The sequence below is a fragment of the Trachurus trachurus genome, assembly GCF_905171665.1.
Source record: "Trachurus trachurus genome assembly, chromosome: 1".
Taxonomy (NCBI): domain Eukaryota; kingdom Metazoa; phylum Chordata; class Actinopteri; order Carangiformes; family Carangidae; genus Trachurus; species Trachurus trachurus.
In genome coordinates this window covers 39734253-39761580 of record NC_139891.1, presented here as the reverse complement: position 1 = coordinate 39761580, position 27328 = coordinate 39734253, and the positions used below count along the sequence as shown (strand labels likewise).

General features: G+C 44.6%; 2 protein-coding genes across 2 annotated transcripts; one reads left to right on the top strand and one right to left on the bottom strand.

Moving 5' to 3' along the window:
- Nucleotides 1-1406: 1406 nt before the first annotated feature.
- Nucleotides 1407-5178, bottom strand: LOC310993806 (E3 ubiquitin-protein ligase TRIM21-like; the record flags this gene model as incomplete). Its single annotated transcript, XM_083982285.1, has 2 exons — nucleotides 1407-2811; nucleotides 5021-5178. The coding sequence occupies 2 exons, from the start codon at nucleotides 5176-5178 to the stop codon at nucleotides 1407-1409; spliced, it is 1563 nt and encodes a 520-aa protein (XP_083838411.1).
- A 5046-nt stretch (nucleotides 5179-10224) lies between these two features.
- On the top strand, nucleotides 10225-27062 carry LOC310990679 (double zinc ribbon and ankyrin repeat-containing protein 1-like; the record flags this gene model as incomplete). Its single annotated transcript, XM_083978157.1, has 19 exons — nucleotides 10225-10333; nucleotides 11592-11733; nucleotides 12644-12777; nucleotides 13897-13993; nucleotides 14135-14238; nucleotides 14556-14619; nucleotides 14849-14966; nucleotides 17237-17350; nucleotides 17621-17701; nucleotides 17826-17927; nucleotides 18830-18991; nucleotides 19524-19803; nucleotides 21010-21113; nucleotides 22447-22654; nucleotides 24962-25020; nucleotides 25382-25459; nucleotides 25709-25839; nucleotides 26482-26556; nucleotides 26866-27062. The coding sequence occupies 19 exons, from the start codon at nucleotides 10225-10227 to the stop codon at nucleotides 27026-27028; spliced, it is 2325 nt and encodes a 774-aa protein (XP_083834283.1). The 3' UTR covers nucleotides 27029-27062.
- Between the last annotated feature and the right edge of the window lie 266 nt (nucleotides 27063-27328).

Sequence of the window (27328 nt, the reverse complement as noted above, 5' to 3'; positions counted from 1 at the left end):
ATGACTCTGGACTTGACAGCAGCATTTGATACTGTAGACCATGGGACACTGTTGTCACGTTTAGAGCATCATGTGGGTATTAAAGGGACAGCCCTCATGCTGATTAAGTCATATTTGAGTGATAGGAGTTTTTCTTACAGATAGGCAGTTTTTCCTCTATCGTGGCCCCCCTCACGTGTGGAGTACCCCAGGTGTCGATTTTAGGCCCCCTGTTATTTTCTCTGTATATGTTGCCTCTGGGATCTATCTTCCGTAAGCACAATATAGCCTTCCATTGTTATGCGGATGATGTGCAGATCTACCTCCCTCTCCGGCTGTACGCCAAGGACCCACTGAAACCTCTCTTAGCTTGTCTTGCCCACATTAAGAGTTGGATGACTCTCAGCCAACTTAACCTCAATGATAGTAAAACTGAGGTAACTGTTTTTGGCCTTCCTGAAGGCTGTTTAAATTCATTTGATGGACAGGATCTCCTTGCTTTTAAAACCACCCCCTTTATAAAAAGCCTTGGTGTAACTCTCGATTCCAACCTTGATTTTAAAAAACAAATCAGCACAGTGGTAAAAGGGTCTTTTCATTAAATTCGTACTCTTTTTAAAGTCAAGCCTTATTTATCTTTTAATGACCTGGAAAGTGTCATCCATGCTTTTATATCCTGCAAACTTGATTACTGTAACTCCCTATATGTTGGTCTAGATCACAGCTCGCTTCACTGCCTGCCGCTGGTACAGAATGCTGCTGCTCGCCTTTTGACTGGCACCAAAAAAAAGTAAACACATCACCCCTGTTCTGGCTTCCCTCCACTGGCTTCCCATCCGTTTTAGAATTGATTTTAAAGTGTTATTAATTGTTTTTAAAATTTTAACTGGTCTGGCCCCACTATATCTTAAAGAACTCATACAAGTCCGATATCCAGCTAGAGCTCTGCGTTCATCTGGAGAACCGTTGCTGGATATACCTCAACAAAATTAAAGACCAAAGGTGACCGAGCCTTCTCAGTAGCTGCCCCCAAGCTCTGGAATAGCCTGCCACTACATATTAGACTTGCAGGATCAGTGGAGAGGTTCAAGTCTGCCTTAAAGACTTATCTTTTTTTCCCTGGCTTTCGGATCATGATCGAACTGATGTGTTCTCACCATGGTTATGTGTATATATTTATACGTGTACATAGCATGTGTATATTTCTGTATGTGTATTGATATGTGTGTGTGAATTGTTATGTAATTTTGTCTTTTTTTTAACTTCTGCGCTGTAAAGCACTTTGGCTGAGTGACAGGTCTCTTAAACGTGCTATATAAATAAAGATGAACTTGAACTTGAACTTGACCGCAGACCAAACTCAGTAGAAAACCAAAATATTTACATTGTTAAGTATTGACATTAAATATTTACATTTGTTCCCTGAATTAAAAATAAATCAGTTTATCCATAGAACTAGATTTTTTGATCTGAACAGTACAGATGATCAGAGGGGCAGAGTTTTTACCTCCATCATTAACACAGGGACCAAAGTATGGGTGTAGTTTGTCATTAAAGCAGCAGCCAGTGAAGGAGTAGATGAGAGCTGCAGCATCTACGTCATAAAAGGAGACCAGACCCTCCTCATAATCCACAAACACCCCCACCTTCTCAAGACCAGACCTCAGAGTGAGACGGACTGGGGGGCTAGCAGCAGCATCGTACTCATTTCCATTTCTCAAACATATCGTCCAGTAACCATCCTGAGGAGTCAGTGTGATGTCCCCCTTCCTGTTGATCGACTCTCTGGCCACTCCCACTGTCCAGTCAGTTTTTCCTTTGACCTGAACGTCAAAGTAAAATCTGCCTGAAGAGAAACTCTGTTTTCCTAAGACAGTGGCACATTTATAAAATCTCTCTGGGTTGTCTGGGAGTTTCTTCTTCACATCACCATGATGAACTTGTTTTCCATCATCAGACAGGATGAGTTCAGGATGTGCTGTATCAGGATCCAGAGTCACATCCACTGCAAACTGCTGGACCATCTTTATCTTCATCTTCATCTCAGCCTCCATCTTCATCTCCTCCATCTGTCCACGGAGCGTCTCCTCCAGCTGAGTCACAGCTCTCACCACAGTCCTTTCATATGATGGTGGACAGACTCTGACCTGTGTCCAGTCCTTGGTGGGTGCAGCAGCTTTCAGGGATGGGAAGCTTTGGAGGAGGTGGAGGTGGTCTTCAGAGAGTGAGAGCTGCTCCACCTCAGTGCTTCTCTTCTCCAGCTCAGAGATTTCCTGTTCCAGCTCTGTGATGAAGTCTTCAGCCTGTTTCTCTGAGCTTTTCTGTTTCTCTTCCATCTTCTTGATGAACTGCTTCAGGCCTCTGTCAACAGACTCCTTCAGAGCAGTGAAGACCTCAACACCTTCTGCTTTCTCTCTGTCTGCAGCAGCTTTACTGATCTTCACTGACTCTTTGATCTCCTTAATCTTCAGTTGTCTCTTCTGCATCATCTGCTGAGTTTCAGCCTTTGTCTTCTGCAGCTCTGCCTTCTTTCCTTCATATGCTTTTCTCAGAGGAACAAACTCATGAGTCTTGTGGTCTAAAACAGAGCAGAGCGTGCAGACACATGTCTGGTCGGTCTGACAGAACAGCTCCAGAGGTTTATTGTGCTTCGTACACATCCTGTCCTCCAGGTTCTCCACAGGCTCCATCAGCTGATGTCTCCTCAGACGTGACACTGTCAGATGAGGCTCCAGGTGAGTCTCACAGTAGGAGGCCAGACACACCAGGCAGGACTTCAGGGCCTTCAGTTTGGTTCCAGTGCAGACGTCACAGGGAACTCCTCCTTTCCACCTGTATTGGGTGTGGTGGAGGAAGTTTGAGAAGCTCTGGTTTACACAGTTTAAACAAATATGACAACTGTTCTGACATGATATTAGTTACAGTCACTTTGAATCATACAGTATGTTTAATGTTTTCATCACGTCACTGAAAGAGAAAACCTCTGACAGAGCTGAGCTGAGCGACAAGGACACTGTGTTTCCTCTGGCTGATTCACAATAAAGGTGTGAGGCTTTTATTGTGAAGTAAGGCAGCAGTAGGAAGTGATACCTTGACAGCATGAAAGCAGGAAATGAGGTGACGTAGAGAGTGAAGCTCAGAGACTGAGTGAGGAGTTCCAACAGGGGATCATCCCTATGTTCCCCAATTTGTATGGGACTGGGGAACACAGGACCCTTTTTCTAAAAAAAGGGTCCTATGTTCTCCGCTGTGTATGTGATGGGGGAACATAAGACCCTTTTTTAGAAAAAAGGTCTTATGTTTCCCGTTTTTCCCAAAGGACCCGGGGAACATGTAATTTTGGCCCCATACCTGGGAGTGGAGTTGTAACTCTGGGGTTTAGGCAATGAAGAAAGGAGTTGGTTAAGTTTAGTAAAAAAGACCAGGTAGAGGCTAGACAGGCAAGATAGAGAGAGAGAGAGTCCAGATAAGTAGAGAGAGTCCATCAACCGGCAACAATGTTCCCCAGTAACATAGGACCCTTTTTGGGAAAACGGGGAACATAGGACCCGGGGAACATAGGTACGTTCCCTTCTAAAAGTCACTGGCTCTGCTCTTTCCTGGCTCAAATCATACCTCACCGACAGACATCAGTTCATCAACATCAACAACTGCACCTCCTCCACTGTCCCCCTCCCTCAAGGCGTCCCCCAGGGCTCGGTGCTTGGTCCCCTCCTCTTCATCCTCTACCTACTCCCCATTGGTTCCATCATCGGCCGTCACGGTCTCTGTTTCCACTGCTACGCCGGCGACATCCAAATCTACATTTCTACAAAATCCATCTCCTCTTCCACCCACTCCACCCTCACCAACTGTCTGACAGAACTAAAATCATGGCTGCAAACTAACTTCCTACAACTGAACTGTGACAAATCAGAAATCATACTCATCGGCCCAAAATCCCTCGCCACATCGGCCCAGAACTTCTCCCGCAGCATTGCCCATTCATCCGTAACCTTGGTATAATTTTTGCCTCACCCAAACTGCTTTCTTCCACCTCAAGAACATCGCTCGCCTTCATCCATTACTCTCCTTCTCTGCCGCCGAAACTCTCATCCATGCATTATTTTATTTTATTTTATTTATTTATTTAAAAGGGACAATACACATTAATGAACATTCGTACGTGTGCACAAATGTAAATGCGTCAGAGTTAGCAACTCGCTAATTTGCATCCGTAGTCCCTTGGCAGGTAACACACAAACAGACAGAAATGCACAAGAATTATACAGTGGTTCACAATCATATACACATTCATACCTATACATAAAGTGCATGTGATCTGTAAAGTGCCTGGTATAAAGTGCCAGTTTCTAAAGGGCAAGTGCAAGTTTAAATAGGTAAAGTGCAAGTCTAAATGAATGGATCCAGAATGTGATGGCCCGCACCCGCCGCCTGGGGTGGACCAAGACATTGGAGACTACAGTAGCAGCAGTTATATTGTGCCATTCACACACATACTTACAGAGATAAATTGCAATATAGAAAAATAAGACAAATGCAGTGCATGCATACATATGTATATGCAGGCATGCACTGCACAACAACAAGAAAACCAGACGAATGACCACACAAAAAAACAAGGCAAGTGCAGCGCACGCATACATACGTATATGTAGGCGCGCACTGCACAACAAAACAAAAATCATGACAGCCAAAAGTATAGAGTAAGGCGGATGGACACCGAGCACGGCGCATGTGTCGCGCTCCGCGAAGGTCCCGCCTAGTCATGATTACAGACTTGGTTTGTTTTAAGCCAGTTTTTGAGGTGGACCATTCATTACCTCACGACTCGACTACTGCAATAGCATCCTCTATGGCTCATCATCCAAGGTTCTCAACAAACTTCAGTACATTCAAAACTCAGCTGCCCGCCTCCTCACCCACACCCGCTCCCGCTCACCCCTGTACTGCAAAACTTACATTGGCTCCCTGTCCCACACCGAATTACAAGCTCCTCCTTCTCACCCACAAAGCCCTCCATCACCAAGCCCCTCCCTACCTCACAGGCATGCTCCACCACCACACTCCCTCCCGCAACCTCCGATCATCTGATGCAAACCTCCTCTCACACCCGCTCAGGACCAAGCACCGCACCTGGGGCGACAGAGCCTTCTCCGTAGCCGCACCCTCCCTCTGGAATGCCCTCCCCAAACACATCCGTGACTTTACTGACCCATCCACCTTCAAATCATCACTCAAAACCCACCTTTTTAAATCTGCTTTTAACCTGTAACCTTAGCTGTCTTTCTCTGTGCCCCCCATCAGTTTTCTTAATCACAAACACACATAGTTATTGCACATTGTTTGTCCTTTCAATGTATTTTTCATTCGTCTCTCTTTCTTCCTCTCTGCACTGAGCACTTATGTATTTTTGTTGTTGTATTTTATTTCCTCTGTATTTGGTTTTATGTAAAGCGTCTTTGAGAGCTGTAAAAGCGCTGTATAAATAAAATGTATTATTATTATTATTATTAAAACTGCTGCTCACACAGTGAATATGATGAGCTGTACTCACCAGTGTTTGGTAGAGACTCTGCTGTGTTGCTGACAAACTCCTGATGGACTCACTTTGACTTTCTGTCTCGTCTCTGCTGCAGCTCAGTCGTCCTCCTCTCACACTTTACTTTCTCCTCTGGACTCTGCAGCTAGGTGTGCCTGTAGGGGGCGTGGTGGAGGAAGTTTGAGAAGCTCTGGCTTAAAGTAAATCTGTTTACCCTGGCATCAATGTGGAAGTGAAGTTTAGCCTAGTTTCCAGTCTATGGTTATTGTGCTATGTCGCTATGTCACAAGATGCAGAGCTTATTGACTTATTAGATTATTTAACATCCACAAACTCGAAACATGTTTTCATGACGTCACTGAAAGAGAAAACCTCTGACAGAGCTGAGCTGAGTGACAAGGACACTGTGTTTCCTCTGACTGCTACACAATAAAAGTGTGAGGCTTTTATTGTGAAAGAGCTGCAGGAAGTGTGAAGTAAGGCAGCAGTAGGAAGTGATACCTTGACAGCATGAAAGCAGGAAATGAGGTGAAGTAGAGAGTGAAGCTCAGAGACTGTGGGGCTGTCCCATTCCTCCACACTTGGCTCAGTGCGCTTGGTTACGCACACACTTTGGTGACGTTTTGCCGGCGGAACGTATATTTGCATAGTGTGCAAGCATGGATGAAGTGGTCAAGCGTGTGGGGGGAGATTTAAAAGCAATCGGGACATACTTGACAAGTGCAGCCTGTGCTGTTGTGCACAGTAGCACAACTACTACACACACACAGCAACAGTTTTAATCAACAGTGCTGCAGGATCAGTCTCATCTACTCCTAAAGTGTCTCTATGCGCAAGATTCAGATCATAAAATGTGTAAACCCAACTGTAAGTAAATAAAACAAACAAGAAAAACGAAAATATAAAAACATGAACAGAGCATGATGAATATAAAATATCACATTAAAAGGTCATAATTATGAGATAAAAAGTTAATTTCATTTTATTGGGATTAATTCAATCGCATTTCCTGAACGTGGCTTGTGGCTGCCGGTGACGGCGGACTTCACCGTGGTGCATTGTGGGATTTATACTTGGCCAAATACCGCTCGGATGCGGTCTTACCTTAAGTGTGGGTAAAGTGCAAATCAAGCGCGCTGCACTTTCGGTCGTTGGAGAAATGGGACACACTTGCGCACTGACACTAAGAACATGAACGTGCACGCCAAGTGCCCAAGTGTGTAAGTGTGATCGAGTGTGCATATTGGGACAGGCCCTGAGGGCGTTCACGGGCTTAGTGTCAGTGCGCAAGTGTGTCCCGTTTCTCCAACGACTGAAAGTGCAACGCGCTTGATGGGCCAAGTATAAATCCCACAATGCACCACGGTGAAGTCCGCCGTCACCGGCAGCCACAAGCCCGTTTAGGAAATGCGGTTGAATTAATCTCAATAAAATGAAATTAACTTTCTATATCATAATTCTGACTTTTTAATGTCATATTTTATATTCATCATGCTCTGTTCATGTTTTTATTTTTTCGTTTTTCTTGTTTGTTTTATTTAGGCAGAGTTGGGCTTACACATTTATGATCTGAATCTTGCGCATAGAGACACTTTAGGAGTAGATGAGACTGATCCTGCAGCACTGTTTATTAAAACTGTTGCTGTGCTGTGTGTGTCGTAGTTGTGCTACTGTGCGCAATGGCACAGGCTGCACTTGTCAAGTGTGTCCCGATTGCTTTTAAATCTCCCCCCACACGCTTGGCCACTTCATCCATGCTTGCACACTATATGTAAATATACGTTCCGCCGGCAAAACGCCACCAAAGTGTGTGCGTAACCAAGCGCACTGAGCCAAGTGTGGAGGAATGGGACAGCCCCTGAGGGCGCTTTCACACCTAATAGTCAGGACCAAGGTCCGGACTTTTTTTTTTTTTTTGTTACATTGTTTCCATATAGTCCAGTAAAGTTCGCTTTCACACTGCTATTATGACAGCGGACTAAAGGATCTACCGACGTCATGACGGATGAGCGTGCGTCTGACGTTAGCGCATAGAAAGTGCTCTGAAAAAAATAAAAGAAAAATATGTGTAAAAAAAGAAAAATATAGCCTACTGCTGGAAGCACACTGTGGTTTGTAATCGCGGTGCAGAAGAGTGAGTTTAGAGCTGATGAAAGGAGAGAAAAAAAGAGGGTTGTGCCGCGCTCTCATTGATGAGAGTGGCAGTGATCAGCTGTTTTGTGTAGTGGAGGGGAACACACACACACGCTATGCGCACACACGCGCGATCCTCCTGTCAGATGCGGCTGCATCTCTCCAGGTCACTTGTGTGTGAGTGTGAGAGAAATAAAAGCTCTGACCTGCTGGGGCAGACGTTGTTTGGTGTCACCCACTGATAAATATCCGTCTTTTTCAGACTTTTTTCGGCGGAAAAAAAATATATTCGGGTCATTAGCCTATATAAAAAAAATAGGCTATATAAAAAAAATGCATGTATCGTTTGGGGATTTATATTAAACACTCTACTGTTTAATTCCGTGTAAACGTAAACAAGTGTAGCCTACACCCATCCTTCTGACCAAATCTGGATATAATATGATCTCCTCCTCTCCCCAAGTGTTGCCGCTGGTTGCCGCGGCTCCTCTTTCCTTTTTTCCTGTTTATTTAGCCTACTTTTTTCGGCACGAGCTAATCTGACGTGACTTCCTGTATTTGGTCTGATAGTTCGAACCTTCCAAAAAAATGCTTTCACACTACGCAGCAGCGGACCTTGGTCCAGGATAGTCCGGACCGAGACCACGTCCTGAGGCTGGACCAAAGACTCGGTCTTTAGTCTGGACCGTGGTCCGGGGGAGCTTTCACACCTGTCAATTTGATCCGAACTATCTGGAAAGTCCGAAAGTCCGGACCAAAGGAGGTAGGTGTGAAAGCCGGTTACACCCCGCCTTTCCGAAGCCCCGCCTTTCCGACAATAGACTTCCATTCATCGTAATAGCGGGGTTTTCTATTTTTTCTAAAGACCCCGCTACTCCGAAAAGGCTATTGGGGGAAACCCCCAGTGCGCATTGATCCTTTTTTCCTTTTTGGGGTCAAACGGATCATGTGCATAATTAACTGCAAAACAAGCAAATACTTCATATTAATGACATATAATGTTCATTATGCTTCTAGCCTGTCTAGCCTCTACCTGGTCTTTTTACTAAACTTAACCAACTCCTTTCTTCATTGCCTAAACCCAACCAAAGCATCTCCCTCAGTCAGCTGTGAGCACGAGCGGCGGCTGCAGCAGCCTCGCGCCCCTGTGAGCTCAAGCCGGGTTCAGCCGCGCTCGAGCGGAGCAGGGGGGGAGAAAAAGAAAAAAAGTGTATTTCTATTACTGTGTGGGAGATCTCCAACAACGGAGTCGGGGAGAAAGCAAGTGGGACAGATCTGCCCAGTCCCTGAGCAGCGCATGTTTCACAGACAAGCCACAAAGCAGAATGTAAACAACGTTACGCGGTTCAGCACCTTGGACAGCTGCGGGGGGGAGGGGGGGGGGACAGCTGCGGGGGGGGTGTCGGAGTAGCGGTGTTTCGAAGTGGGGGTATTTCGGAACAGCGGGGTGTCGAAGTGGAGGTGTGTCGGAATGGAGAGCTGTCCCCGTGAAAGCCCCCTGAGTGAGGAGTTGTAAAAGTCCTGAGCAGAGACACAGAGACAGTTTAAAGTGGACTATAGTGTCTCTGTGGACAAACAGCCTCAGGTCTGTTGTGAGCCAGTTCACTAGAGTCAGTGTGACATGAAGAGAGTGAGTAGAGATGAAGCTCAGTGTTAAAGCTGCTGCTCACACAGTGAATATGATGAGCTGTACTCACCAGTGTTTGGTAGAGACTCTGCTGTGTTGCTGACAAACTCCTGATGGACTCACTTTGACTTTCTGTCTCGTCTCTGCTGCAGCTCCGTCGTCCTCCTCTCACACTTTACTTTCACTTCTGGACGCTGACGCTCAACCTTCCTCTGGTTCCAGTGTTTCCATTGTTTCCAGTTTCCTGCTCCTCCCACTGCAGCTAGGTGTGTCTTTGCTATTATTGTTTTACAGCAGGTTTTATCTGGTGAACAGGGAGCAAAGTTTGACGTTCGCCTGACAGGGGGAGTTAATATTTATCTAGTTACACTTTAAACAGTCACATTGAAAATACTTATTTACATTATATACTGTAGATGGCAGTAGATGAAAGGGAAAGCACCAGGTCCAGATGGATTCCCTGCAGAATGTTTTTAAAAATGTCTGCCCATATTGGTGGAGCCACTTTCAAACTCAAAACTGCTACGATACCCTACTCTATGGAGGTGGCCACTATGAATGTGTTTTTAAAACCAGAAAAGGATGAACAACTTTGTAGCTCCTACAGACCCCTCTCTATGCTTAATGTCTCATTCAAGATTCTATCCAAAATACTAGCACTAAGGTTAGAGTCAGTCTTCACTAGTTTAATGTCGATCAGACTGGCTTTATTAAAGACAGATCATCTCAGAAAAATATTTCACCTCATCCATGACTCCTCCAAAATCTCTGAGGATAGACTAGTGACCACTGCAGGTGGAGTTTGTTGTTTCAGTTTGAGTTATATACAAACATATCCTATATGTGTATTGATTGATTGATTGATTGATTGATTGATTGATTGATTGATTGATTGATTGATTGATTGATTGATTGATTGATCAACAGGCAAACAGTCGTCGTCATGACAGCAGGAGCAGTGTCGGCTCCTCTCATCATTCCCATCATCCACCTGCAGGCGCACAGAGCCAGGAACCACATCGACACACACACACCTGTCTGCATCCACTCAGGTAACACACACACACACACACACACACACACACACACACACACACACACACACACACACACACACACACACACACACACACACACCTGTTGCCCGGATCGGTGTCACCCACAGGAAGGGTCACAAGGGGCTGGTGCGTTGTGTTGTGGGCGGCAGTTGTGGGCGGGGGCCCCGACGACCCAATCCCCGGACAACGACTCTGGCTTTAGGGACATGGAATGTCACCTCGCTGGGGGGGGGGGGGGGGAGCCTGAGCTCGTGCGGGAGGCTGAGAGGTATCGACTAGAGATAGTCGGGCTCACCTCCACGCACAGCCTGGGCTCTGGAACCAACTCCTGGAGAGAGGCTGGACTCTCTTCCACTCTGGAGTCGCCCACGGTGAGAGGCGGCGAGCTGGTGTGGGCTTGCTCATAGCTCCCCAGCTCAGCTCCATGTGTTGGACGAACGAGAGGGTCGTTTCCCTGCGCCTTTGGGTCGGAGACAGGTCTCTCACTGTTGTCTCGGCCTACGGGCCGAACAGCAGTGCAGAGTACCCGGCCTTCCTGGAGGCCCTGGGAGGGGTGCTGGAAGCTGCTCCAACCGGGGACTCCATCGTTCTGTTGGGGGACTTCAATGCTCACGTGGGCAGCGACAGTGTTACATGGAGAGGTGTGATTGGGAGGAACGGCTCAGCTGAGGTGGCTCGGGCATCTGTATCGGATGCCTCCTGGACGCCTCCCTCGGGAGGTGCTCATGTTCCACCGGTAGGAGGTCCCGAGGAAGACCCAGGACACGCTAGAGTGACTATGGCACTCGGCTGGCCTGGGAACGCCTTGGGATCCTCCCGGGAGAACTGGAGGAAATGTTCAGGGAGAGGGAAGTCTGGGTATCGCTGCTCCAACTGCTGCCCCCGCGACCCGGCCCCGGATGAAGTGGAAGAAGATGGATGGATGGAAGTATTCGCACGAAATATACGTCTCCGGTGTGAAAGGACCTTTAGAAGTTTAGAGTATCTTTGCTCTCATCATCTCTTTTTACATACAGTCCATGTTCACCACCTTGTTTGTTGGACAAGTCAAATATTCGTGTTGCCGCTGGTGTGAATGGTTTCAGGATGCGATGTAAGACTAAATAAAAACTAGTCAATTCCTCAACAATAAAAACTAGACTAAAACTGATTCATCACTAGTTGAACTCACTAAAACTAAACTGAAAAACTAAATAAAAACCATGGTCTGCATCCACTCAGGTAACACTCACACCTGCACCTGTCTCTGCAGACACTCCAGGTGCGCTGATCCTCTACACGGTGGACGGGTCGAGGCCAGGGGCGGGGCAGCGGGGGTCGACGGGCAGGAAGTACACGGAGCCCATCCTGCTGCCTGCGGGCCGGGTGACGGTCAGAGCTGTGGCCGTCTGCAGGTAAGTCAACACCTGACACTGCTGACATCACTTCCTGTCCAGCCAGGAGCTCCTCAGCCATTGGACAGACGTGGACAGGCCCCGCCCCCGACACTCACACCCAGTGTTGTAGTCAAATTTTTTGTAGTGGGTAAACTGCTTTTTAGGTGGGTACTTGTATCAATAGACCGGTGGTTCTCAAACACCAAGGACCCCAAAATTGACACAAATTAGACCACGGACCCCCATTGGACAAAATTTTGGAGCAAACACCAGAAATACACAAACAATCAATGTACGTTTAAATTAGGCGTAGCTACATTTTTGAAAGATTAGAGAGAAATTTCTGGAAAAAAGGGGTACAATTTCTCCAAAAAAGTTGAAACATTACTAGAAAAAAGTGGTAAAAATTCTCACAAAAAAATTAAATTTTTTTAGAGGAAACTGGTAACATTTCTCAAAGAAATTCTAGGAAAAGTGGTACAATTTCAAAAAATAAAGTGGTAAAAGTAAAAATAGTATATAGTAAATAGTAAAAAGTTTTTTTTTTTTTTTTTAAGAAACTGGTAAAATTACTCAAGAATTCTAGAAAAAGTGGTAAATTTTTTCAAAAAATTATAGAAAAATATGGTAAAATTTCTCAAAAAAAAGGGGGGGGGGGGTAAACAATAATACAAAAAAGGGTAACATTTCTTTTTTTAAAAAGTAAAATGTAGAACAGAAAAATTGAGAAGAAACTGGTAAAATGTCAATAAAAAGTAGTGGACCCCCTTGAACCCTAGTGTCAACCCTCCCACTTTGAGAACCATTGACATTTACTTTAGTTAGATTAGTTAGTTTAGTTGTACTGGCTATACTGAAGTATTTATACTGAGTACACCTGAGTATCACGTAGACTACACCACTGCTCACACCTGTCTCTCTGTCTCAGTGACGGCAGACAGAGCTCCGTGGTGACGAAGGTGTTCTCTGTGGACCGGGTGGACTCTGACCAGCAGAACCAGCCGGTAGACAGAACCCCCGCTTCTCCTGAGAACCCAGCTGGTTCTACACCGAGGCCACCAGGTGAGTCCGGTTCTGTTACCATGGTGACACACTCATACCTCTTTTCCACCAAACTGGTTCCAGTGCTGGTGCAGTTCAGTGCTTAACTGGTTCAACTCTGGTGCCTCCAAAGAACCACTTTGCTTTTCCACTGGTGAGGAGCCAAGTCAGAGCCTCATCCCCATCAGGAGCTGCTCCTGTCTTTGCTGCTGCTACAGTTATAAACAGACCTGAACATTAAAACCCGGTCCGACCTGCGGGTGTTGAACACCGGACCCGACCTGGAAGCACAGACAGGCTTTTAATTAAAGCAGAAGTAAGCGATATTTTTGTGTTAATATAAGTCTTAAATAGTTATATCTTCCGACAGCAATCACTTACATAGAGTGTTTGGTCTGAAACACGGGTCTGTCAGTCACTCTGCTCTGCTCTGAGCCCAGGAGAAAACTTTTCTTGTATCCTACAATTTTTATCCAATGAGGAGAGAGAACGGCATGAAGGGGCGGTCCTCTCTGTGTGTGCAGCCAAGGGATGCGCCTGAATGTGGTGACGTAGGGATGAGGACCAATAGATCCATGACGAAGGCGGGGGCTGCTAACTCCATCGGCTGACAAGACGTTATGGTGCGTTCAAGGCAACTCGTAACTCGTGTTTTTTCGACCTGTGAAGTCGTACCAGTTCGTTCTGGTACGAGTTCACGGGTCAGAAGTTACGAGTGGCCGTTATAGTGACTTTCACAGGTAAAACAGGTCGGAAAAATGTGAGTTGCGGGTTGCCTAGAACGCTACAAAGTCGTAAGTCGTGACTTGAAGCTGTAATTTACGGTTTCAAAAGCCTGCCTGGAACGCAGCATTAGCCAAAACGACCGGATCGCTTACTTCTGCTTTAACGATAACACTAAACCCGGCTGAAAAAAAAAGAAGCAGCCGTTTTCGCCGTAATCGCCGCGACCAGTCTACGTTTTGACGGCGATATGTTTTGAAATGAGCATTAGCTGCTGTTAGCCACCGCCTGTAGCTCAGCTAGTTAGCTTCAACTGTGTTTACATCGATAAACAAACTTAATACGTAGCGATAACGTGTCTGTATATCTTAGCGCTGGTCTTGTTGCTAAGGTAACCCTGCTGGTCTTGTTGCTAAGGTAACCCTGCTGCCAGCCCCTGGAAGAACCGGTTCTTAGCTCTGGCCCAGCAAGAAGTTGGTGCTGGTCTGGAACCAGTTCTAAGAACAAAGAACCGGTGCTTAGGCCGTGGAAAAGCAACGAACCGGTGCTAAGCAGGACTAGCTCCGAACCAGCTCGGTGGAAAAGGGGTATCAGTCACAAGACAGGTTCTGGTTCTGGTTCTGGTTCTGATATCAGCTGTCGTTTGTCTTCTCAGAGCCGAGGATGATGGGAAACGGTTCTCCTCCGTCCGGTCCTCGGTTCCTCAGCAGTCGACTGGGTTCCCCGACCAGAACCACGACCCAGACCGGTTCTCCAGAGGTAAACAACCCAACTCCAACCTCTGGGCTTTTATTTTGTGGGAGGCTACTTCCTGTGTGTGGCGAGGACTCTTATTTTGTTGTGCTTCCTGTGTGTGCGAGGACTCTTATTTTGTTGTGCTTCCTGTGTGTGCGAGGACTCTTATTTTGTTGTGCTTCCTGTGTGTGGTGAGGACTCTTATTTTGTTGCGCTTCCTGTGTGTGCGAGGACTCTTATTTTGTTGCGCTTCCTGTGTGTGCGAGGACTCTTATTTTGTTGTGCTTCCTGTGTGTGCGAGGACTCTCATTTTGTTGTGCTTCCTGTGTGTCAGTGCTCAGGTGTGCTGAAGCAGGTGAGCAGGACACAGACGTCCAGAGTCCAGCGAGAGACGGACTTCCTCAGGTACCAGAACCTCTGTGGACACATGGACACAAGACAAGTTCACCTGGACACCTCTACTGTCTGTCCTTCACCTGTCTGTCTGTCTCTCACCTGTCTGTCTCTACCTGTCTGTCTCTTACCTGCCTGTCTGTTTCTTACCTGTCTGTCTCTTACCTGTCTGTCTCTTACCTGTCTGTCTCTACCTGTCTGTCCCTCACCTGTCTGTCTGTCTCTACCTGTCTGTCTGCAGGTGTGCTCAGTGCCTGAGTCTCCGTCCTTCTGACCCGTTTGCTCGGTTCTGTGCTCAGTGTGGAGCGGTGGCTCCTCCGTTACCTGAGCAGAGGCTGCCCCCTGCTGAGGGAGGACAGGTACGACACACCTGCACCTGCACCTTATTATTATGAATAGTCCAGGGGCCTCATTTATCAAAGAGCGTGTAAAAGTCCTCTTAAATTTTCAGTACGACGGAAAGGCAAAATGTGCGTACGACCAAAAAATATACACTCTTTTCAGATCTATCAAACTCCGCGTACACACGGCTGCACGGTATTTCCCTTGAAAAGCGTGGATGAGAACACGCCTCATACCCAGCCCCCTAAACGGCCCCACACAACCATATATGGTCAATGCAAATCAGTACGTGCATGTTAAGTAGCCATGTGCACTCTGGAAACGTGTGGAATCACGTCAGTGGAAGACGGTGAAGACAACAGACGGACGGAGAGCGGAGAAAGAAGCGGAATTTCTCTGAAAGCGAGATACACGGTAACACGGCAATATCAGTCAGAAACATCATCTTGCATTGAAAGGCTACAATACAAACAAAAAACTCCCAAATCTAAATGAAACAGAACAGAAAGAAGAAGAATCATATTCATTCTGCCCCTTATTTTAGATTATGTCATAATAATTTAAAGCAGGGTTTCCACTGCCAGTTAGTACTACTTTGCACCCCTTACCACTAACCCCCAACTGCCGTTCACTGGACGACTTTGATTTCCATTTGTGCATAGCTCTATAGCCTATATAAATATATATAAAAAAAATTAAAAAAAACATTTAAGTCCACCAGTCTGTGACTTTTCCTAAAATGATGTTGGGCAGCACCCATTTTTGTTAAATACAATAAATATTATTCACACAAAAAATATCGATCATGTTTTCTCATTTGCTTTTATTTGCGCCGACATCATTGGGCTTGCTGCTTGCTTGTGTGTGTCCAGTGTGGCTACGTAACACAGGCACGTCTCAGAAATTATTTTCCAGACTGGACAGACTGGTTGTGGAAGAGGTGTAGCCTACATGCAAGGGAAAAATATCAATATGATATCAAAAGAAAATGAAATTTGTTTTATAAAGCCAGTATTTAGGAGCAAACTAGTGTAAATGCACAGGGGAAAAATCTGAGTCGCTGTGCTTTTCATGTAAAGTGCCGACGTCAACACGTGTGCGGTGGTGGTGGTGGTGGTGGTGGGGGGGGGGGTCATCATCACCACCACTCTTCTTCTTCTTCTTCTCCTCTCTCCCTCTCATACTGCAGTTCTCTGACTCTGCAGCGGCGTCGCCAATTCCTCCTAGTCTTCAAAAAGCGTGTAAATGCCGGTACGCCATGGTCAGACTGGTCGTAAATTTCGGCACTTTCTCCCGACAGGTTTTGGTTTGATAGATCCCAAATTAGGCGGAGAAATGTGCGTACGCACAAAACGGGGGAAAGAGCGTGTAAAAAAACGTGTATCCACAATGATAAATGAGGCCCCAGGTCTATAGGTCCTGGTCTAGAGGTCCTGGTCTATAGGTCCTGATCACTGGTGTAGTCTAATGTTTTGTAGTGGGTAAACTGCTTTTTAGGTGGTTAACTGTTCATAATTGTATCACTGGTGGTTCTCAAACTTTTTTATATCAAGGACCCAAAATTGACACAAATTAGACCACGGACCCCCATTGGCCAAAATTTGAAGCAAACACCAGAAATACACAAACAATCAATGTATGTTTAAATTAGGTGTACATTTTTGAAAGATTATAGAGAAATTTCTGGAAAAAAAAGTGGCAAGATTTAAAAAAATAAAAAAATAAAAAAAAAGTAAGAAAGTAAAAAGGTTTTTAAAAAACTGAGAAAAAACTGGTAACATTTCTCAAAAGAATTCTAGAAAAAGCGAAAAAGTGGTAAGATTTGGCAAAAAAAATTAAACAATTTCTCTCAAAAAAAGGGGCAAACAACTACAAAAAGGGGTCAAATTTCTTGAAAAAAATAATAAGTAGAAAAGAAAAATTGAGGAGAAACTGGTAAAATTTCAAAAAAAAAAAATCAAACGATAATTAAAAAAGTGATAACATTTCTGAAAAATAAGTGAAAAAATCCTAGGAAAAGTGGTAGAATTTCCAGAAAAAGTTGGGGACCCCCTTGCACCCTGTCAACCCTCCCACTTTGAGAACCATTGACATTTACTTTAGTTAGATAGTTTTGTTGTACTGGGTATACTGAAGTATTTATGTATTTTCAGTGGGTCTACTGAGTAAACCTGAGTATCACATAGACGACACCACTGGGTTGTTGTTGTTGTTGTTGTTGTTGTTGTTTATACCTGAGTATCACATAGACGACACCACTAGTTGTGGTTCTGTGTTGTGTTTTCAGACGTTGCTCTGTGGGTTCTGTGACACCGAGGTTCCTGTCAACACTCAGAGCTGTTTGATCTGTGAAGCCTCCGTCAGACGACAACTAGGACCACAGGCCCGACGCACACTGACGGTACACACACACAGACACACACACATACACACACACACACACACACACACACACACAAAGGTTTTCACTTTGTTGTCTCCGATTTTTCCCCTGTTAAAAGGGTTTTCCATGGAGTTTTTCCTCAGTGGATGTGAGGGTCTAAGGACAGAGGATGTTGTTATGATGCCATGTAAAGCCCTTTGAGACAAACTGGTGGTAAAAACGGGCTATACAAATAAAATTGCCTTGCCTTGCCTTTGTTTTGACATTGTGTGTGTCTGTGTATAGGAGCATGTGTTGTGTGTTTCCTGTGGAAGTGGGAATCCAGCTCACATCAACAACTGTCTGACCTGTGAGAGCCGCCTGCAGCCGGTAACACACACACACACACACACACATAGACACAAACACATCAAAATGTCTTAACAAAGACAGCAAAGTGTAAATGTCCAGCGTGTGTGTGTGTGTGTGTGTCTGTGTGTTGTTGTTGCAGCAGGTGTGTGTGGCCCCGTCACCTGACAGCAGGTTGTCGTCCTGCTCCACATGTCAACGTCTGAACCGCTCCGACGCCAGATACTGTGACTGGTGTGGCTGCAAGGTAACACACACACACACCTGAGGACACACAGCTAGCTTAGCTTAGCTTAGAACAAACAGCTAAAACCAAAGATCCTCTACTACTATCAAGATGTCTCACTACAAGCTGCTCCAATGATATGAAATGTTACAGCTTCACTTCCTGTCTCCTAAAGTGGGCGTGGTCACTGGTCTCCTAAAGTGGGCGTGGTCACTGGTCTCCTAAAGTGGGCGTGGTCACCGTCCCTCCACCTCGTGTTGTGAACGTGCATAACATTAAATATTTACACAGCTAACAGTCAGATTTAACGTTACGAACATTAGTTATTGTGTACGTTCGTAAACTGATTTGTCTGAAATCTGTCCATTTTCATGTCTAAATGTTCAGAAGATATGTGACTTGTGATAAAATGAGTCCAATATTTACTTCAGTGACTCTGGAGCGAAAGAATCGACCATAATCTGAGCTCACATTCACTTCTCCCATTGGAGTCAATAGACTCAAGACCTGCTGCTGATGCTGGTCTCCTAAAGGGGGCGGAGTCACTGTCTGCTGGTCTCCTAAAGGGGGAGGAGTCACGGTCTGCTGGTCTCCTAAAAGGGGCGGAGTCATGGTCTGTTGGTCTCCTAAAGGGGGAGGAGTCACGGTCTGCTAGTCTCCTAAAAGGGGCGGAGTCATGGTCTGTTGGTCTCCTAAAGGGGGCGGAGCCACGGTCTGCTGGTCTCCTAAAGGGGGCGGGGTCACGGTCTGCTGGTCTCCTAAAGGGGGCGGAGTCACGGTCTGCTGGTCTCCAATGTATCAATCAGATAACGGAGCTTTAGACCAGTGATCTGGGCCTGACATCAGCGGAGCTAGCTGTGTTACATGTAGCTGTTCAGGTGTCGTGCTAAGCTAATGTTAGCCTGACACTGATTGGTCTGCAGCCTGGCCACGCAGCTCGCTGTGTCGTGTGTTGGCGGTGTGGAGCGAGCGGGCACCCGTACGCCCTCTACTGTGCAGCCTGCGGCGTTCACCTGGAGGCACCGGCCCCGCCCACTTCCTCCGGTGACATCACAACGTCCGTCAGGGGCGCTACCTCCAAACAGGTACATTGTGACATCACTCTGACATCACACCGTGCACCCAGGTGATAGTCTGATAGGAAAAGAGAGTAAGGACACCACCATTGACTCCCGTGGTAAGGGTTTTGCGCCCCTAGTGGCAGGATGTGGGTATTGCAAAAGCGCCCAGAAAACCCATTCACTCCAATGTATTTGTGTTGCCCACTTTCTTGTAAATTGATGAAAACGGCCGTGTTTTTGTTTTTAGGTGTCTTGGTCATATCAAATTATACTTATAATTTGTTTATTACAAAATGTAGATTGAAACATTAATGTAGAAAACTGTTTTTTTTTACTCGCGTATGTGTTAATGTTTATCTATAAAGGATCCTCAATGATGCTATTAACGTGGGTGATCTATAAATGTCCTTAAATTATTGAAAATACCACACTTGCTCATTCACCAACAATGCAGAGATGTCAGTTCTTGGGCGCTTTTGCAAAACCCATATTCCTCCACCAGGAGGCGCTGCCATTGGACCAATGCTGTCCTTACTCTCTTATTCCGGTGCTCTAGTCTGGTCCATCAGCTGATAACAAGACGTTGTGTCCTCAGGCTGCAGCCTCAACTTCCCATGATGCCGTTCGGCAAACCAAGCCTGCGTCCGGCCCCGCCCCCAGTGTGAAGGTGACTCCGCCCACTGCTGATCAACACACACAGACGGTCGGACTCTATTACCCATCAGCCACTGGGCTCCAGAAGAAAGACCAGCAGAGCAGACAGCAGCTCAGCAGACAGCAGACGACCAGGGACAAGGACCGGCCGCCGCCGCTGACCGCCGTCAGCCCAGGACGAGGTACTACTACTAGTACTGTTTTTCCCTGTTAAAAGGGTTTCCATGGAGTTTTTCCTCAGTCGATGTGAGGGTCTAAGGACAGAGGATGTTGCTACGATGCCATGTAAAGCCCTTTGAGACAAACTGTTTGTAAAAACGGGCTATACAAATAAAATTGCCTTGCCTTGCCTTACTAATACTACTGATACTACTACTACTACTACTACTACTACTATTACTACTGGTGCTACTACTACTACTACTACTGTTACAAGTACTACTACCAATCCTCCTCCTCCTCCTCCTCTGTTGCCGTGGTTTTGATGCTGTTTAGTTTAGTTTATTATTACAGGACAGTGTACAATACCATTAATCAATTGTAGAACAATGAGGAGATGGTTGTACCAGATTTAGCCACTAGGGCTAATTTCCATCTGTAGTCCCAACATAAAACTCACAATACAGATCACAATAAAATACAGATCGCAAGAAAATACAGATCACAGTAAAATACAGGAGGAACCCAAGACATAGAACGACACAGGTGAACACTTGGACGGCACAGAGGCATCACACACACACCGCCGCTCAATTCGCCACATGGACAACAGGGGGACAACATTGAAAACACAGACGTACATCTCCTCATTCAGAGTGGAGGAACACAGAACACCAAAAAAATTGTAGGCAACGTACAAAGTGCTCATAGCAGCAGGATGTTGATTGTCATACACTGTATGTGTGGTGGACAAAGTGCAAAGTGCTCATAGCAGCAAGATTATTCACAGTATTGATAGTAATAAATAAAGTAATAATAGGTAAAACATGAAAGTGGCCACAGTGGCAGATGTAATACCAACGATGGTAATTCTCAGTTACAAAAAATAAAAAGTTACCAGCTATGGTGATGTGACAGATGTAGCCTATCTGTGGATATCAGATGAAAACAGAGACAAGAAGTGCTAACGACAAAGAGAAACAGCCTAATGAGTCAGACAGAAAGCCTGACAGCTCCATCTAGTGTTGGAAACTTTGATGACTAAGGAGCCATTTCTTTGTGGCAAGATAGAAACTGCGATAGTTTTTGTTGATCTTCAGGTCATTAGGGAGACTGTTCCATTCACCAATGGCCTTAACAGAGAAAGCTGATTGGCCAAAGGTGGATTTTTGCTGTGGTGTTGGTGCTGTTGCCATGGCGTTGACCTGATGACCTGCTGCTGTGTGCAGGTTACTGGAGGAAGCAGTTGGACCATGTGTGTGCTCACCTGAGGAGTTACGCCCAGAACAGCGCCCCCTTCAGGACTCTGCTGGGAGAGCCTCGTCTGGGCCGGGTAACCTGGCAACCAAATTAATTACATGAAATGAAAACAAATGTATGGAGGTACATTTGTGTCTTTATTATTCAATCAAAATAAAAGTTGATTTAAGCAAAAAAAGAAATTTTCAATCAAAACAAATTTCACTTCAATTAAAAAAAAAATATTTGAGAACAAAATTTGCATTCAAGCACTTTATTTTTTGGGCCATATGGGTAGGATATTTGTGTCTTTATCATTCAATCAAAAAAAAAAAAAGACAAGACATTTTCAATCAAATAATAACTCACTTTTCAATCAAAGAAAAAAGGGTTCAAACGCAATTTTTTGGGTCTCAAATGTTTTTTGCATTCAAAAACTTTTTTTTGATTGAAGTGAAATTTGTTTTGATTGAAAATATCTTTTTTGTTTAAATCAAGATGATTTCTTTTGATTGAATAATAAAGACACAAATGTACCTCCATATATGGATAGGATATTTGTGTCTTTATCATTCAATCAAAAAAACAAAACTAGTTGATTTAAACAAAAAAGACATTTTCAATCAAATAATACCTCACTTCAATAAAAAAAACAAAACTTTTCAATCAAAGAAAAAAGGGTTCAAACGCAATTTTTTGGGTCTCAAATATTTTTTTGCATTCAAAAACCTTTTTTTGATTGAAGTTTGTTTTGATTGAAAATATCGTTTTTGTTTAAATCAAGATTTCTTTTGAGTGAATAATAAAGACACAAATGTACCTCCATATATGGATAGGATATTTGTGTCTTTATCAATCAATCAAAAAAAAAAGACTAGTTGATGACATTTTCAATCAAATAATACCTCACTTCAATAAAAAAACTTTTCAATCAAAGAAAAAAGGGTTCAAACGCAATTTTTTGGGTCTCAAATATTTTTTGCATTCAGACACTTTTTTGATTGAAGTGAAGTTTGTTTTGATTGAAAATATCTTTTCTGTTTCTTTTGATTGAATAATAAAGACACAAATGTACTTCCATAAATGGTAGGATATTTGTGTCTTTATCATTCAATCAAAAAAAAAAAAACTAGTTGATTTAAACAAAAAAGACATTTTCAATAAAATAATAACTAATTTCAATCAAGAAAAACAAACTTTTCAATCAAAGAAAAAAGGGTTTGGGTCTCAAATATTTTTTGCATTCAAACACTTTTTTTTTGATTGAAGTGAAATTTGTTTTGATTGAAAATATATCTTTTGTTTAAATCCAGATTTCTTTTGATTGAATGTACCTCCATATAAATGCTGTTGATTGATTGGCTACCTGAGAGAAGCCGATCAGACTCACCTGAGCAGGCGGCGTGTTGTGGCTCCGCCCCCTTCAGATGGTGTCGGCCGTTGTCCGGGACGACGGGTACGAGGTCAGCGTGACGGTCGGCTTCGTGGCGGCCGGGCGGGGACGGCAGCAGCAGGTTGTGAGTCCTGAAGGCGACGCCGCCGCTGCAGGAAGTCGACCTGGATCAGCACCAGCAGGTCGGACCGACACTCTGAGCAGCGTCACGGAGCGACTCGACAACAGCAGCAGGAAGCAAGGTTCACAACTACACAACACACACACAACTACACAACAACTACACCTGAACTACACAACAACAGCCACACAACTACCCAACAACTATACCTCAACGACACCTGGACTACCCAACAACACCATAACTACGCAACAACTACACCTGAATTACACCTGAACTACACAACAACAGCCACACAACTACACAACAGACATACAACTACACAACAACTACACTTGAACTACACAACAACAGCCACACAACTACCAACAACTACGCCTGAACTACACTATAACTACACAACAGCAACTTAACCCTGACTACACAGTAACTACACAGTAACTACCCCCTAACTACACAGTAACTACACCCTAACTACACAGTAACTACACCCTAACTACACCGTAACTACACCATAACTACACAGTAACTACACTCTAACTACACTGTAACTACACCATAACTACACAGTAACTACACCCTAACTACACGGTAACTACACCCTAACTACACAGTAACTACACCATAACTACACAGTAACTACACCATAACTACACAGTAACTACACCCTAACTACACTGTGTAACTACACCCTAACTACACAGTAACTACACCCTAACTACACTGTGTAACTACACCCTAACTACACAGTAACTACACCATAACTACACAGTAACTACACTCTAACTACACTGTAACTACACCATAACTACACAGTAACTACACCATAACTACACTGTAACTACACTGTAACTACACCATAACTACACTGTAGCTACACCCTAACTACACAGTAACTACACCATAACTACACTGTAACTACACTGTAACTACACCCTAACTACACAGTAACTACACCATAACTACACTGTAGCTACACCCTAACTACACAGTAACTACACCATAACTACACAGTAACTACACTCTAACTACACTGTAACTACACCCTAACTACACGGTAACTACACCCTAACTACACAGTAACTACACCCTAACTACACAGTAACTACACCCTAACTACACCCTAACTACACGGTAACTACACCCTAACTACACAGTAACTACACAGTAACTACACCCTAACTACACAGTAACTACACCCTAACTACAGGGTAACTACACCCTAACTACACCCTAACTACACAGTAACTACACCCTAACTACACAGTAACTACACCCTAACTACACAGTAACTACACCCTAACTACACAGTAACTACACCCTAACTACACAGTAACTACACAGTAACTACACCCTAACTACACAGTAACTACACCCTAACTACAGGGTAACTACACCATAACTACACAGTAACTACACCCTAACTACACGGTAACTACACCCTAACTACACAGTAACTACACCATAACTACACAGTAACTACACCCTAACTACACTGTGTAACTACACCCTAACTACACAGTAACTACACCATAACTACACAGTAACTACACTCTAACTACACTGTAACTACACCATAACTACACAGTAACTACACCCTAACTACACTGTAACTACACCATAACTACACAGTAACTACACCATAACTACACTGTAACTACACTGTAACTACACCCTAACTACACCATAACTACACTGTAGCTACACCCTAACTACACAGTAACTACACCATAACTACACTGTAACTACACTGTAACTACACCCTAACTACACAGTAACTACACCATAACTACACTGTAGCTACACCCTAACTACACAGTAACTACACCATAACTACACAGTAACTACACTCTAACTACACTGTAACTACACCCTAACTACACGGTAACTACACCCTAACTACACAGTAACTACACCCTAACTACACCCTAACTACACGGTAACTACACTGTAACTACACCCTAACTACACAGTAACTACACCCTAACTACACCCTAACTACACGGTAACTACACCCTAACTACACAGTAACTACACAGTAACTACACCCTAACTACACAGTAACTACACCCTAACTACACCCTAACTACACAGTAACTACACCCTAACTACACAGTAACTACACCCTAACTACAGGGTAACTACACCCTAACTACACAGTAACTACACAGTAACTACACCCTAACTACACAGTAACTACACCCTAACTACACCCTAACTACACAGTAACTACACCCTAACTACACAGTAACTACACCCTAACTACACAGTAACTACACAGTAACTACACCCTAACTACACCCTAACTACACAGTAACTACACAGTAACTACACCCTAACTACACCCTAACTACACAGTAACTACACAGTAACTACACAGTAACTACACAGTAACGCCCTTGTTGTCTCTCTGTGATGTCATCAACAGGAAGTGATGCGTCCTCAGGCCTGAAACCTCACAGACTGAACCTGGCGCCCAAACCTCCGGTGAGAAGCTGCAGATCTGAAGGAGCCGGTTCTCAGGTGTAGATGTTAGAGCCCCGGAAAAGAGAGTAAGGACAGCATTGGTCCAATGGCAGCGCCTCCTGGTGGAGGAATATGGGTTTTGCAAAAGAAGTGACATCTCTGCATTGTTGATGAAGTGGGCAACACACATACATTGGAGTGAATGGGTTTTCTGGGCGCTGTTGCAACACCCATATCCTGCCACTAGGGGCGCAAAACCCTTACCACGGGAGTCAATGGAGGTGTCCTTACTCTCTTATTCCAGTGCTCTAGTTCTCAGGTGTAGATGAGGCCACGCCCCCTGCTGGTTTCTCTGCTCTCTGATTGGTTGTCCTGGTTGCAGGTGAAGGACGGCCAGCTGCTGGCGGAGCTCGGACCGGGTCGAGGTCGGCTCGGTGTCGTCCAGCAGCTCCTAGACCAGGTACCAGTCAGCAGCCAATCAGCAGCCTCCTCCGGGTCACCTGATCGGCTTTACACTTTACTTTACTTTACTTTATTTGTTTATTTGGTCGGGACAATGCATATTAATGAACAGTGAGTGCTAGAGAGTAAATACACCGGATTTAGCACATGTGCTAAATTACATCCGTAGTCCCTAAAACAATACAACAAATTAACATAAAAAGTCCACTGACCGCTGTTTGTTTGTTTGTTCTTCGTCCGCCACCAGGGGGCGGATCCCTCCTGCTGCCGCGGTGACGACGGCCGACACGCCCTGGTGGTTGCCGTGGTGAACGGGCATCACGATGTACTTCCTGTTCTGGTGCAGCGAGGAGCCGACGTGGATCAACAGACCGGACAGTAAGGACTCACCAGGACCTTTGACCCTTCGGATTCAAACTTTATTTGTTCTGAGATAATAGGACATCACAGAATAACATCAAGGAAAAAAACAAATCATACATAAATGTATAGTGCAAGTATATATATAACGCCAAACAGAGAAAAAATTAAAATAAAACTGTATATTAAGATGATAGAAGAACAGTGAATTTGGAGCACACATTTAGCGTCTTTATAGAGGTAGTTATAGATTTAACATAGAATTCAATCACTTTTTTTTAAAGGGATAGTTCAACATTGTGTCAAATTGGCCCATTGCCATAATCCCTATAGTCATAGCAGTAGGTTCGTTACCTTTAACTGTCGGTGCAAGCTATTTTTAGAACGGTGGAGCAGAGCCGTGAGCTGCTCAGAGCTACGCTACGGAGGCTCATTATGGGATTTCTTGGTTTCCCTCATCAAACTCATCAAATACACAATCCAACAACTCCACAACGCTCTGGTGGACAAGTTGTGAGCTGCACATTCACCACGCTATGAGATAATAACACAACGTTACCACACAGAGTTGTTTTAGAGGGAAATACAGAGACTGTTGATGAAAAACTGTCCCTGAAGGCAACGTGCATCAGAGGTTTTGTATGAATTTGTGCTCCTCAGGATGAAGAACACGGCTCTGCATGAAGCTGCAGCTCTGGGCTCTGAGGGTCTGCAGTGTGCCGAGGTGCTGCTCAGGTAACACACACCTGGACACACACACACACACACACACACACACACACACACACACACACACACACACACACACACACACACACACACACACACACACTTCTACACGATTCACCTCAGCCCAAAGATATAAAGACGATCAATGGAAAATCACCAAGAATTAATCAATTAACAAGAAAATAAAAAGGTTTTGGACATAAAGAATTCTGTCTAAATAAATGAATGAGACATAAATTCATTCAAAACATTTTTATTTTGCATTTATTCATGTCATTGTCTACATTGTGTGTGTGTGTGTGTGTGTGTGTTCAGCTGCAGGGCCGGTGTGAGGCGGAGGAACGCCGCCGGTCAGACGCCGTACGACGTGGCGGTGAGCTCCGGCTCTAACGACATGGTGTCTCTGCTGGCGGCTCGGGCCGGACTGGACTTACTGGGAAAACTGGGAAGAACCAAACTGAACCTGGACCTGGTCTGAGGAGCCAGAGGAGTCCAACAGAACCAGGATCTCAGACTGTGGTAGCTGAGAACGAACGGGAGAAGATGAAATACTCTGCAAATTTATGTTCAAAGCGCCTTCAGACTGGAATAATCTTCCTTTAAATTTACGCTCATTGACCTCTTTTCATAGGTTTAAATATTCTGTGTCTTCTTATTTTGAGTTAAATTGCACATGTTTCAGATGATTTATATCAATATATATATTTTTTTGTAACACACTGTAATTTCAATTTGAATATTATGTTATTATTTTACATTTCTCTTAGTTTATTTAGAC